We start from the raw sequence: 13,602 nt of genomic DNA, 5'->3' as shown, positions 1-13,602 counted from the left end.
ATTTAGGATGTATCTGCGTATCGGGTTTCTATATGGATTGTAGTATGATAGAACTTGCTAGTGGGTCTGACCCACTCTTATTTTTTAGGTGTTCGGCTTGATCGTGCTGAGCAGATACAGTCACTCACTCCTCCGACTACGTAGGATTACTTTTCATGTTTTAGTGTTGGATTTGGTTTCGATACTTTACTTTTTATTGGATTTTATTAAGAGTCCACTAGATGGATTCCCGAGTTGTACGGATATTGGAAGTTTGGATAATGTTAGTTTTATAACTTTTAAGTATTTAATATTTAGAATTCTTTCAACCTTTATTAATTTGTTCTTAATTCTTTTTGTATTCCTGCTTGTTTATATATTAATTGTCTAGTATCCCTCGGATCTGTGCTCGGACTTGATCACCCGTGGTTCTAGAATCAAGGGGTATCACATTGCTGCTACTGCCTTCCACTACCACCGCTTTTGCCACCGCCACCGCCACCACCTTTCACCACCATTGGCTTCCTTCATAGTCACCACCACCGCATTCCAACACCAGCACCTATGTAACGACCAGAACCCATGGTTCCGAATCGTTAACCGGGTCCTTACCCGAACCTGAGGTCAACTAAGTCAAACCATCCATTTCTTGTGTCCATAACTGTCAAACGAGTCAATCCATTGTCCAAAATGCTCTAAGACACAACCTTACAAAGAGGGTCAAATGTGCAAGTCTGTGAGGAAGGGTCGACCAGCTAATAGCCCTTGGTTGGTCGGCTGATCGGGCATGATCATTCGGCTAGCCTACCTAGTCGGTCGGTCTGATAGGCATAATCGTTCAGCTGACCTACCTGGTAGATTGGTCTGACAGGCATAATCGTTCGGCTGAACTACCAAGTCGGTCGATCTGACACGGTTGATCGTTCAGCTGGCCAACCTGGTCGGTCGGTCGGTCTGACATGGTTGATCGTTCGGCTGGCCAGCCTGGTCGGTTGGTCTGACACGGTTAATCGTTCGGCTGGCCAGCCTGGTCGATCGGTCTGACAGGGTATGATCGTTCGGTTGGCCTACCCAGTCGGTCGGTTTGACCTACATGGTCAGTCGTTCTGACTTGCATGGTTGGTCATTCTGACAGTGGGGTTCAGCCAGCTGAAACAAGGCCTCTCACCATGGAACTCTCTAAAATGATCTCCAACTTTGCTCGTTATGAACCAAACTTATGCCGGACCTGTTATGCGATCAAATTCAGAATTTAAGGCAATAGAACATGATATAATACAGTTGAAAGGTATCTATAACTGGTCGGAATATAACTTCATTACCCATTCATCATGAAATAATTACATAGTCTCATTTTACTTCAAAATATAACCATAAGGCGTTACATGAATCCAAATACTTGAGAAGTTTCAATAAATACATGTTCATTTACATTATAAACATTTTCATCGAAATATCAATTTCTAAAGAATTAATTACAAGAATGAGGCCTCCATGGCCAAAATTTACATAGCTTTAATATAAATAAAATGAAATGAATTCCTAACTACATCAATGTCCATGGATGCACACAATTTACCGGTTCTTCTCCGAATTCCTGAAAAATGTTAATGATAATAGGGTGAGCTCAATAACTCATTAGAAAAAGCTTAAAGTACATTCTTAAAAATCCCGTGAGCCACAACCAAAGAAGAGGAGATCAGGAATACAAGCTATAACATCATACATGAATTTCACAAATTCGCAAACCATTTCATCATGTAATAATGTCATGCATTACATAATTAGCATATATCATCATATTTACATCAAGAATAAATCATGCTTCGCAACTCAATACTTCACAAAACTAAACATGCTCACACCAATAAGATTTACATGTAAATAATATATAGGAAACTCACTAAAACCATAGGAATTCGTAGTTTAGACTTCCCCTACCTCAAGATAGCAACCCAAGCTCTAAGCTCCAAACTTAAATCCCACCAAAAGCTTGTAATACTGGAACCAACACGTAGCCCTTGCAATGATCTATAATTTGCTAACTCTAACTTAAACCAAATCTTCTTTTAGCATGAAAAAATTATAGAGAGAAGGAAAAAAGTAATATATAGAGAGAACGAAAATAGAGAGAGAGGGCATGTCTGCCGAAAAATGAAGGGAAAGAAAAGAATGGGTCAAAATGAAGCTACCCTCTTGGATTCTATATTCTTTAGGTTGGTCCATGAAGCTAAAATGACAAAAATGCCCCTTAAACTTCTTTATAACTTCAACCATGCCATAAAATATCACCCTCCATTTAATACCACTAATGCAACATACATACATGCATATAAATACACACACACATGTGAAATGTCGATAACGCCCCTCACTTAAGATGAGAAAACTGAGAGAAGTTCCCGGGTCCGAAAATCGTCCCGACTTCTGAAAAATTCTAAAAATGAAACCGTCACTTCTAATTGACTTAAAAATGATTAAAAATACACTTCTAAAACCCTCGGCTCAAAAATGACCAAAACACTCCTCGGGGCCCATGTGGCACGCAAAATGAGGTAAGGATTAAAATAATCCAGAAAAATTAAATAAATTCCAGAAATAGAAAATAGGGAAAATCGGTAACATTAAAACCTACACCACTGACGCCTTTCAGTTTCACCACCATCATCACCGTCATCTACTATCGCCTTCATTTCTTTTTAAAAAATTATAAAATAATGCTATTTTATTAATTTATTTATCGCAAAAATGGGTATTTAGAAAAATTCAATTTACATTCATTCATTCTATGTCTTAACTTTTTATTTTACAACATTCTATGTCTTAAATTGGTGCAACTAAACATTAGAATGATAATAATCATTCTATTTCTAGATTATTTCATATTTGTAATCAAATAATATAATGTGAATGACCATTTCATTATATTTTCATTTTCAGTCCATTTTCACTCGCTTTCTATTTGATTAATGCATACCAAATTCCAGCCGCATTCCATTTGATTACTGCATACCAAATACACCATTATTTGAATAATTATGAAAGAAAATAGTGATATGATTTTTCTCTTATTTGCAACTGACAATGAAATGAAAAAAAGGAGGAGGAAAATATGATTTAGATTGTAAATGGAAGGGGAATATAACTCTCTAATTAAGTGCACTCTTATTTTTGTGGATGTAAGTATCTCATGTTTATCAGAGAAAAGCATTTGCTTTATTTGAAAGGTCAAGAACCTCTTTTTTTTTTTTACCTATCAGTTTGTAAAAGGTGACGATCTTATTATCTATCTGAAACCTAAAATAATTTTTAGAAATATGATTGCACATTAATCCTTTTAGAACTATACTTTCATGCATCAATTTTTTTAAAAAAAAAAATTAAATTCTATCAAATTTTTTTTTTGGAAAACTGAACTTAAAGTTATGAGCCTTAAATAATAAAATGGTCTATTTTAAAAGTTCATTTTTCACTTTGGTTGAATTAAGTAAAATAATTACATATGTATCAATAACTATTGTTTAGGTCTAAAATGCCCTCCAAACACTTATTCCAAAATACTATAAAGTATTCCTCTAAAATGAAGTACTTTCTATAAATAATTTTTTTTACTTGAAAAATTTAGGAATATAAGAGATTTCCTTTAATTTTAAACTATATTGCTACAACTTTCATAAATATACACACAGAACTTATACAAATAATAAAAAAGATTCAATATAGTAAAAAATGGGGCAATCAAAGGTTAGTCCCCAAAAAGAAAAATATAATTAAACTCAAGAATATATAAATCATCTTTGCTATGGTACATGCCTTGAGATGATCATCAATTTTTTGGCTCAATTAATTACACATGTTTTATAAATAAATAGAAAAAATGATAGTTGATGTACCATTTATTGCCGTAACCATTTAGCTTTTTCATGATCTCCCTCCACCGTGTGTGTACTGTATGTGTGTGTGTATGTGTGTATATATATATATATATATATATGATGAATTTCCACTAACCGAAAAAAAATTCTATTCATAATGAACTTTTACTAATTTTTTTTATATATTTCTAAATTGACATTTGAGGTTTGAACCGATATATATAAGAAGTTCTTTGTACAAATATATAAATATATATATATATATATATATGTTGTTTTTTATTTTAGTAATATATACATCATATGCAAAAATGCCAAATTGAAACTCAACTCAAAAGTCTTGTTTTTTTAAATTTTATGAATGAAAGAATTATTTGATTTAGGAAGGATATTTTGGTATTTTGAAATAAGAATTCGGAGAATATTTTGGACATAAATAATAATTATTTATGCATATGTAATTATTTTAAATTAATTTTAAAAATAAATTGATTTGTTATTTAATATTCTTAAATTTATTTAAGTGTAGTTTTTTAAATAATTTTTATTTTTATTTTTATTTTTATTTTTTGTTCCTTCTTCTTCTTCTCGTTATTTTATTATTTCTTCTGTATCAAAATAGTTGAATATTTTGACAATTAGACTCACAAGTATTTTAATTTGTTTGTTACAGTTTTAAGTAACGAATTATTTTGAAACAGATGGAGTATCTAAAAACAATTCAATGTTTGTATTACTCCGTGCTTCCGGAAGCGCCATTCCACCTATGGAATGCAAATTTACACACACTAAACATGGCCCCAAATACCGCACACACCTGAATTGGTCCTGAAACAACAAAATGAAGCTCTTCCGTTCCCATCGACCCCTTTCAAACCCTAATTTCCCAATCAAATCCATTCCCATTTCCACCACCACCACATCCTCGTCCACCGCCACCGAAGATCAGTATAATGACGAAAATTTCATAGCAACCCTCAGAGACATCGTCCGAGGCAATCAAAGCTGGAAAATCGCATTCAACAACACCTCCATTTTCAACAATTTGAAGCCACACCACGTCGAGACGATCTTGGCCCAAACCCTAGACGACTCCAGGTTAGCATTACGCTTCTTCAACTTCTTAGGTCTTCACAAAAATTTCAACCACTCCACGGCGTCGTTTTGCATTCTCATTCATGCACTGGTTCACTCCAATCTCTTTTGGCCGGCCTCTTCGGTCCTGCAAACGCTACTCCTGCGAACATCCAACCCTAGATTAGTTTTTGATTGTTTCATGAATTCATATGAAAAATGCAACTTTTCTTCAACTTTAGCGTTTGATTTATTAATTCAAGCATATGTGCAAAGCAAGAGGGTGTGGGACGGTGTTCTGATTGTGAAGTTCATGAGGGAGTGTAAATTATTGCCTGAAGTTAGGACTTTTAGTGCTGTTTTAAACGGCTTGGTTAGAATCAGGCGTTTCGATATGGTTTCGGATTTGTTTGATGAGATTGTGAGTTCTGGAGTTCGGCCTGATGTTTATATGTACACTGCGGCGGTTCGAAGTTTATGTGAATTGAAGGATTTTGATAGGGCAAGGGAAATGATCCTTTGGATGGAGTCTAGTGGGTGTGAATTGAGTGTTGTGACTTATAATGTTTTGATTCATGGTCTCTGTAAGAACCAAAGAGCTTGGGAGGCAGTTGAGATCAAGAATTTGTTGGGTTGCAAGGGACTGAAAGCTGATATTGTCACGTATTGTACATTAATACTTGGTATGTGCAAAGTGCAAGAATTTAAAGTTGCTCGAGAATTAATAAATGAGATGGTTGAGTTGGGCTTTGTTCCGAGTGAGGCCGCTGTCTCGTGTCTTGTTGAGGGGCTAAGGAAGAATAATAATGTTGTGGAGGCTTTTGATTTGGTTAATAAAGTGGGGAAGCTTGGGGCATTACCTAATTTGTTTGTTTACAATGCATTGATCAATTCTTTGTGCAAAGGCGGCAAATTGGAAGAAGCTGAATCACTTTTTGTAAACATGGAGAAACAGGGTTTGTTCCCCAATGATGTTACATATTCTGTGTTGATTGATTCATTTTGCAAAAGGGGAAAATTGGATGCCGCGCTTCTTTTTCTTCATAAAATGACTGAGGCAGGAATTAAAGCAACCGTGTATCCCTTCAATTCTCTGATAAATGGGCATTGCAAGTTTGGTCAATTGAGTATGGCAGAGGCTTTCTTTAACAATATGATTAACAAAGGGTTGTCACCTACTGTTGTCACCTACACTTCACTGATTAGTGGATATTGCAAGGAAGGAGAAGTGCAAAAGGCATTTAGGCTCTATCATGAGATGACGGGGAAAGGTATTTCACCAAATACATACTCCTTCACTGCGCTTATTTCTGGTCTCTGTCGTACAAGTATGATGACTGAAGCCAGCAAGTTGTTTGATGAAATGGTGGAACAGAGTGTCACCCCAACTGAAGTTACTTATAATGTTATGATTGAAGGGTACTGCAGGGATGGCAATACAGTAAGAGCCTTTGAATTGTTTGATGAGATGATTGAGAAGGGACTTGTACCAGATACATATACCTATAGGCCTCTTATAAGTGGGCTTTGTTCGACGGGTAGGGTGTCTGAAGCCAAAGAGTTCATGGATGACCTTCACAAAGAGCAGCAAAAGTTAAATGAGCTGTGCCTTAGTGCCCTTCTTCATGGTTATTGCAAGGAAGGAAGATTTAAGGATGCACTGGATGCTTGCAGCGAGATGGTGGAAAGAGGAGTTGACATGGATCTTGTATGTTATGCTGTACTTATTTATGGAGCTCTAAAACAGCAGAATCCAAAAAGATTGTTGCATCTTCTGAAGGAGATGCATGATCATGGATTGAGGCCTGATAATGTTATATATACTAATATGATTGATGCATATGGCAAAGCAGGAAATCTTAAAAAGGCTTCTGAATTTTGGAATTTAATGATTAGCGAAGGATGCATCCCGAATGTTGTGACATATACTGCCATGATAAATGCCTTGTGTAAAGCAGGATTTGTGGATGAAGCCGAGCTTCTTTGCAAGCAAATGCTAGTTAGCAGCAACCTTCCAAATCAGATTACATACGGTTGTTTCCTTGATTACCTTACCAGAGAAGGATATATGGAAAAAGCTTTGTTGTTGCACAATGCAATGCTTAAAGGGTTCTTAGCAAACACCGTCACATATAATATACTCATTCGGGGTTTCTGCAAATTGGGTAGAATTCAGGAAGCTGCCAAGATTCTAATTGAAATGATGGAGAACCGTATCTTCCCGGATTGTATAAGTTATTCAACAATTATTTATGAGTTCTGTAAAAGGGGTGATTTACAGGAAGCAGTGAAGCTGTGGGACTCCATGCTGAACAAGGGTCTGAATCCTGATACAGTAGCATATAATTTTTTAATATATGGTTGCTGTGTTGCTGGAGAACTCACCAAAGCTTTTGAATTGCGTGATGACATGATGAGAAGGGGTTTAATGCCAAATCGTGCTACATATAGTTCTCTTATTCATGGAACTTGCTTGACGAATTCAGTACTACCTAGCGGTGGTTAGTAATGCTTCAAGGATCATTTGTATATTTTGTTGCAGATGAAAAAGAGGTCTGGTTTTCACAAACTCCTGTTTGTGGACAATTTAGGGAACATTTTTTTTTGTGTTTGCCAGTGATACAATGGCAGTTTGCAGCCCCAATTTTCCTTGGGATTGTGCAACAAGACCTAGACATCTTGGTTGCTAGTTGAGAGATATTTGGACTCCTGTACATTAATCCAACTTTGTGAAATAGAATTTAGATGGGAATGTAACTTATGATTGAAGGATGGACAACCTCCTGTTGAGAGAAACCTTTAGCAGATTAGTTCATTTAACAACATAGAATAACCAACCCCCCGGCGGATAATTACTGCTCCCCAATTAAGTTGTGTAGTTGCAAGGATTTTTATTTTTTATTTTTTATTAAAGTTGTAATAATAGTCCTCTTGCAAAATGAATCAATTTTGTTGGTTACCAACGGGCCACTGGCCTAGCAGTATTAGCCTCTTACTTCCCAAAGGGAGTTTAGGGGTTCAAGTCTCAGAAGAAACGTGTGTGTGAGTACCAACTAGGAAAAAAAAAAAAAAAAAAAAAAAAAATCTGTTGGTTAATTTTGTTGCAAATTAATTTGTTGTGCACTTCTATTATTTAATTTTCATCTAGTATAGTTTGCTGAAATTTCCCCATTCTTGTTTGTCGAGTTTGTTGTGTATATACTGCCTTTTACAAATTTTTACAGTTGAGCAGTTAGAATATGTATGGTTGATTGAACCTGTTGATGCTTTTCTTTTTCTTTTTTCTTCATTTTATTCTCTTATATATATCTCTCATCATTATTATGTAGCACTCATCTTTCTTCTTCCTTATCCAGAAAACACATGTTATGGGTTCATTATCCACATTTTCCATTGAGAGTTCAATTATAGGCAGACCACATTCTCCATTGAGAGTTCACTTATAGGTAGACATTTCTTTCTTCAGGATATTCATATGGTTTTTATTTGTTGGTTTTGTTACTTCTCTGATACTCGTCTCATAGGTTTCGGTTAGGATGCCGCTGCTAGTGATTTGGCATGTACAAGCCATGTAAATACAAAGTTTTGTAGTTCAGAAAATCATTTTGAGACCACTAGTGTCACTCATCCTGATTAACATAATAGATATGATTATGGCTTTGAGGAACAGTTTTACCCTTTTCTTTGTTGGTAGTTGATACAGATGTTCGGTGAACAACCTAGCTACAATTGGTTGAATTACCGATCCACCTCAAGTGCTACACTGCTTATGTTGCTTAGTAAGTTCAGCTCTCATGAGGATGCCTGTACATATGAGTAACACAATTCAAGCGAGCTGTAAACTTTGAACATTCTTATGGTTGGTTTTGCAATTTCAGTTGCATATTAAGTGACATTTTGAGAGTGACAATGCAGATATGCCCATGACCCACTGTATGAAAGTTTCAGCTTTAATTTGTTATGTATGCTATCAAGGTTATTTCTGTTTTGGAAACCACAGTAGCAAACACTATCTGAGAATCCAGCAAGTTGAGCACATTGTGGAGAAGTACATAGTACTTTATTATATGTGGTTTTTCGGTTCTCTCTTTTATCCTATTAGATGCTTCAATTGTTTCCGACTTCAAACTATTTATAAACATTGATATGCTTCAACATCAGAGAGTTTTCCATGTTCTGAACTTTTGAGAGAATTCCTCTTTACATATGATTAAAAATGAAACTTGCTTTGCCCAAGGTGGATTCCTAAATATAACCTTCTATGGGAATTTGATGGGGGAAGTACAGGAGGTATGCTCTTGGAACCTTATATAAATCAATGTATAGAGCCAAAATGACAAACCAATTGCATGAGCTTGCTAGTGTTTGTACAGTTGAGGTGATTATAAAAAAGGACTGCACAATCTATACTATTTGTTTTTTCCTTATCATTTTAAGCTTATCTCACATTTTTATCAAATTTGACATTTTTGGTTACACCACTTCTGCTTAAGGTTGAAAACTTGGAATTGAAGTTCCGTTTTTGTATCAAGGAGGAAGAACAGCAGTGGAGGTAATCGGTTAAAAGAGTAAAAATTCTCAGGATAAGGAGGAACAGCTGTGGAGAAGATCAGTTCAGAAGATAAAAATTGCCCAGTCGTCCGATCAACTTAATGACGGTTAGCAGGATGTTTTGCATAACCAACTACTGTTAAGGGATTATGCTGCCTACGTCAACTATGAACATCTGTCTCCGGCAACCACAAAATACACAAAGACAATACTCAGCTGAGATCACGTTAACATGTCCAGAAATTTGAACCAAAAAAAGGTTAAGCATCCAATTGCAAAGTTGTAAAAGGTAAAACAAAAAGGTGTTATCCAACCCCATATGAACGGTACACAACATATAGCTCACAGATGAGAACATGAGTTCCAAACAAGGCAAATTATAAAATATTGCTCGAGACCACTGAATTTGTTATGGAACATATAACTTCAACCACCCGATATCATATCTTAGCCAGGTTTAACGTCCCACAAACTATTAACATTTTTCATAGGTAAATAAAAAGCATGAAGGACTTCATTGCAAGACCAGGGATTGTTTAATTGGCACGGCTTTTGATAACCTCGAGATCCATCTCAGTTGGATCAGTTGCCTGCAGCTCTACCTGAATCCCATCTAGTTCCCTCTTGAATCTGTCCTTGGAGCTTGCATAAATCATCTTGCTTCTCACCCGCGCCGTATCAGGGGACCTTTTTAAATAATTAGAAAACAAACAACAAAGTTAAGAGTGAAATTTAAAAAGGAAACAAATGATTGCTATCATGTAATTTTACCATGCAATGAAGAAAATCCTGCTCTTTTGGCAATTCTCTTCTGTCACAAAGTCAAAATCATATATAGCATATCGACACTCATCAGCAGGGAGACTTGCAGTAAAATCCTCATAGCTTTGAGCTGGCTCGCCAACCTTCTCCACAACAACTTCCTTTTGCTTCTCTTCAATCTTGTATACTATGAAGCGGTAAGTTCTTTTTGCCTTCAACTCCAAGAACTTCAGCTTGCAGTCATCATGCACAGCCATCCCTGACGCTGCATTAGCCTGTACATAGAATACATAACAAAACCAAAATGAAATGACGTGATATAAATCTTAAAGGTTTCTAACCAAGGACACCAAATCACCTTTCAGTTTTCAACAAATGTTCCTTTTTATCATCAGTAATAATGCTAACGTGCCAAAAATACAATTTGTCACGATAAAGCAACCACATTGTTCCCTATGTAGGTCTCAAATCACCTATAAAAATTTATAAAAGAATGTTGGGAATCTTTCCTACAAATTATTCCTGTATTTTATTGCATTTAGAATTTTTAGTCTTGTAAGAACAAAATTTATGTCCCAAGTTATTAGTGTATTACCATGTTGGTTAGGGTTAATTTTTAAGGTAATTATATGCTATTAAGGTTTTGCAGCGCTTACAAATAGGCCTCTTAGGAAAAAAGAGAGCAAGGCATTAGTATAAAATAACTTGGAGAAATACATGGTAGGGCAGTTCTCTCTCCATATCCCTTCCATTCTCTTGGTCTATCTCTCTCCCTTTGCTCATATTTTAGAGGCAAGCATGTGGCAATATACCTTTTTTCTTTCTTTCTCATCTTCTTGCTGTGAACAACAGACTTGAAGTACGTTGTATGCCCGCCCTCTCCTATCTCCTATCCTATCCTATCTCTTTATTATTTTCTTACCCCCTCCCTTTCTTTTCCTTTATATAGTTAAAAGAATCAACATGCTTATTTTGCCAACATGTGTTCAAATAAAATATCAAAAGAGCGAGGTTAAATCAACCATGTTATGTAAAAGCGCTACTTTTGCCCATAACAAAGTCCAATTACCAACAACATTCGGGATGTAGTAGAGAAAGCTAACCATATTCATTAGATTCATATGACTTCTTCACTTGAGGATGACGATTCATAAACAAATAGTAGGTAATGAAATAAGAATTGTTCAAATTAAAACAAGTAACATTTATCAAGTAATCATTGCCAAAAATATATCAACAATAGAAAATTAAAAAATCAAAAAATCTTCATGTCTTGAATCATGATGGCTCAGTTTAAATTAAAAATGATTGAAGTCATCAACCGTGGGCAAACTACAAGTTGTCATACAGAGGAAACTGAAGACAAAGCCAAAATTAACAGTCTATCAGTTATAACATGAACCAGCTAAATCATATGTAATTAACAATCTATCAGTCTAAAATAAACCAGCTAAATCATATCTAATTTTTTATAAAAAAATAGTCAAGAAGCAGGGGGACCCAACGAAGGCTGCTTGTTGATCTCCAAAACAGAGTGTTATGAAATCCATTGCAGAATATCCACTTATAACTAATAAAATTCTATGAATAAATAATAGACTGTATTGTTATACTTTTTAAAAATGATAATAAGGTGGCATAATACAGTATCTTTTGTTGTAAACAAATTTTCTTGATTTTTTTCCCAATTTATAGTATGTAATTTATCTAGCTGGCTACCAAAAACTCCTTTTTTTTTTCTCATAAAAAGCCATCAGATTCAAAATCCTCACATAATCAATTAACACAAGTAGAGCATAAGAGCAAACGAGATTTAGGATGGTTCTAAGCTCAAGATACTTGTTTTTCAAAGTAAAAGAAGTATCACGGAATAAACCACCATTTGTCCCCATCCCTAAAAATATACAACAGAACTAGTTCTGTATCAGAGGAACTTGAAAGGATCAACAAAGTTATAGCAGGATAACAGACAATTTCTTGACAAGAAAAATCACACAAACAATGAAGTGGTCGTTGCCTTTATTTTTAAAATTAATTTTTCCCTCACAATAGGAAGTAAGTGTAAGGGCATGGCAGGATGCATTGCGAGTTTCTTTATAAAAAAAAAAGGCCATGCTTATTTTTTAGAGTGCATTTCAATCAAGAAGTGCATTCCCAAAATCTTTTCCATCTAAAATTTAATACTTTTAGAAAACCTCATAATCTTTTTGATCCTTTACATATGCATTTCTTGAGACATAACCAAACACGCTGAACTTTTTCTAAATTTTCTATGTACCATAATGAAATCTATATCCAATCATGAAACATCAATTACACAAGGAAACTAAACAATCCTTAATTAAAAAAAATACTACACAATTAAACATGGAATTTAGAGACACAATTGAAGCTTATTTTTGCTTTTAAGTCTAAAAATACAATTAAACCAATGTATAATCTCATATTTTTCAAAAACTTCATTAGGTATCCACTGATTTGACAACAATCAACACTAAATCCAGTTGAAAAATCAGCGATCGAATCCAACAACCAATTACTAGACAACTACACAAATCATAATCTACATGACATTCAGAAATCACTACCCACAATTAGCGCAAAACAGATCTATGAGCTGAAGAATAATGATTAACTAACAGTCAAACCTAAATCAAATAAACGAACTAGAATTTCTTCACAAAAACCTAAATTACATAGGGTTTCTTCACAAAAAAACCTAGGAGATCATAGATTGAGCAAAAAATTACATGTAAATTCAAACAAATATAATGCATACTTACACAGATATACACATGCATACACGGAAATCGACTAAAAGCACAAAAAAGAAACCATAGAGAAATAAAAGTGTGATACTCACCATGGTGTAGAGAGATGATTGGAGAAGATCGAGGTCGATTAAACAGAAATGGATGCAGAAAATATAGAGCTTGGCGATATATATATATAGCGAGAGGAGACTCCCAAATACTTGTCTCACAGATATAACAGATGAGAATGCAACTGAGACCTTCGTTTTCGGTGGCTGCCATCTAAATATCAAGGTGGTGTTCATCGTACATCACAGCAGAAAAGAAAGTATGTCGGACCAATGATAGTAAGACACGTTACTTTTGTTAAAATGTCCGACGCGCCCTCAGAAGGTGCTGTCCTTTTTTTTTTTTTTTTTTTTTTTATTTGTAGGATTTTTTTATTTCATCAAAATAAAAAATTAATGCCATTGCATGAAATGGACCAACTATTATTAAAAAAAATAGGGATGGGGATCTTTTGGAGGTGAATTAAGCAAATTCGATTTCCATTTCCCTGGAAAAACAACCATAGCATGGGGAAGTTCTTATTTATCCCATTGGTTTTG

General features: G+C 35.0%; 2 protein-coding genes across 2 annotated transcripts; one reads left to right on the top strand and one right to left on the bottom strand.

Annotated features, from left to right (window-relative positions):
• The first annotated feature begins 4,270 nt into the window (after positions 1 to 4,270).
• Positions 4,271 to 7,887, top strand: LOC132307066 (putative pentatricopeptide repeat-containing protein At5g59900). Its single transcript, XM_059804724.1, has one exon. It carries the CDS (start codon positions 4,696 to 4,698, stop codon positions 7,432 to 7,434), a length of 2,739 nt encoding a protein of 912 aa, XP_059660707.1. The 5' UTR covers positions 4,271 to 4,695; the 3' UTR covers positions 7,435 to 7,887.
• A 1,814-nt stretch (positions 7,888 to 9,701) lies between these two features.
• On the bottom strand, positions 9,702 to 13,281 carry LOC132307065 (actin-depolymerizing factor 2-like). Its single transcript, XM_059804723.1, has 3 exons — positions 13,105 to 13,281; positions 10,251 to 10,516; positions 9,702 to 10,166 (listed from the first exon to the last, which is right to left on the bottom strand). The coding sequence occupies exons 1-3, from the start codon at positions 13,105 to 13,107 to the stop codon at positions 10,016 to 10,018; spliced, it is 420 nt and encodes a 139-aa protein (XP_059660706.1). The 5' UTR covers positions 13,108 to 13,281; the 3' UTR covers positions 9,702 to 10,015.
• Between the last annotated feature and the right edge of the window lie 321 nt (positions 13,282 to 13,602).

Source organism: Cornus florida, unplaced genomic scaffold (genome assembly GCF_030987335.1).
Source record: "Cornus florida cultivar Cherokee Brave unplaced genomic scaffold, ASM3098733v1 CherokeeBrave_3.0.0_Hap2_Chr05, whole genome shotgun sequence".
Classification (NCBI taxonomy): Eukaryota; Viridiplantae; Streptophyta; class Magnoliopsida; order Cornales; family Cornaceae; genus Cornus; species Cornus florida.
This window is presented reverse-complemented; position numbering and strand designations above follow the sequence as displayed.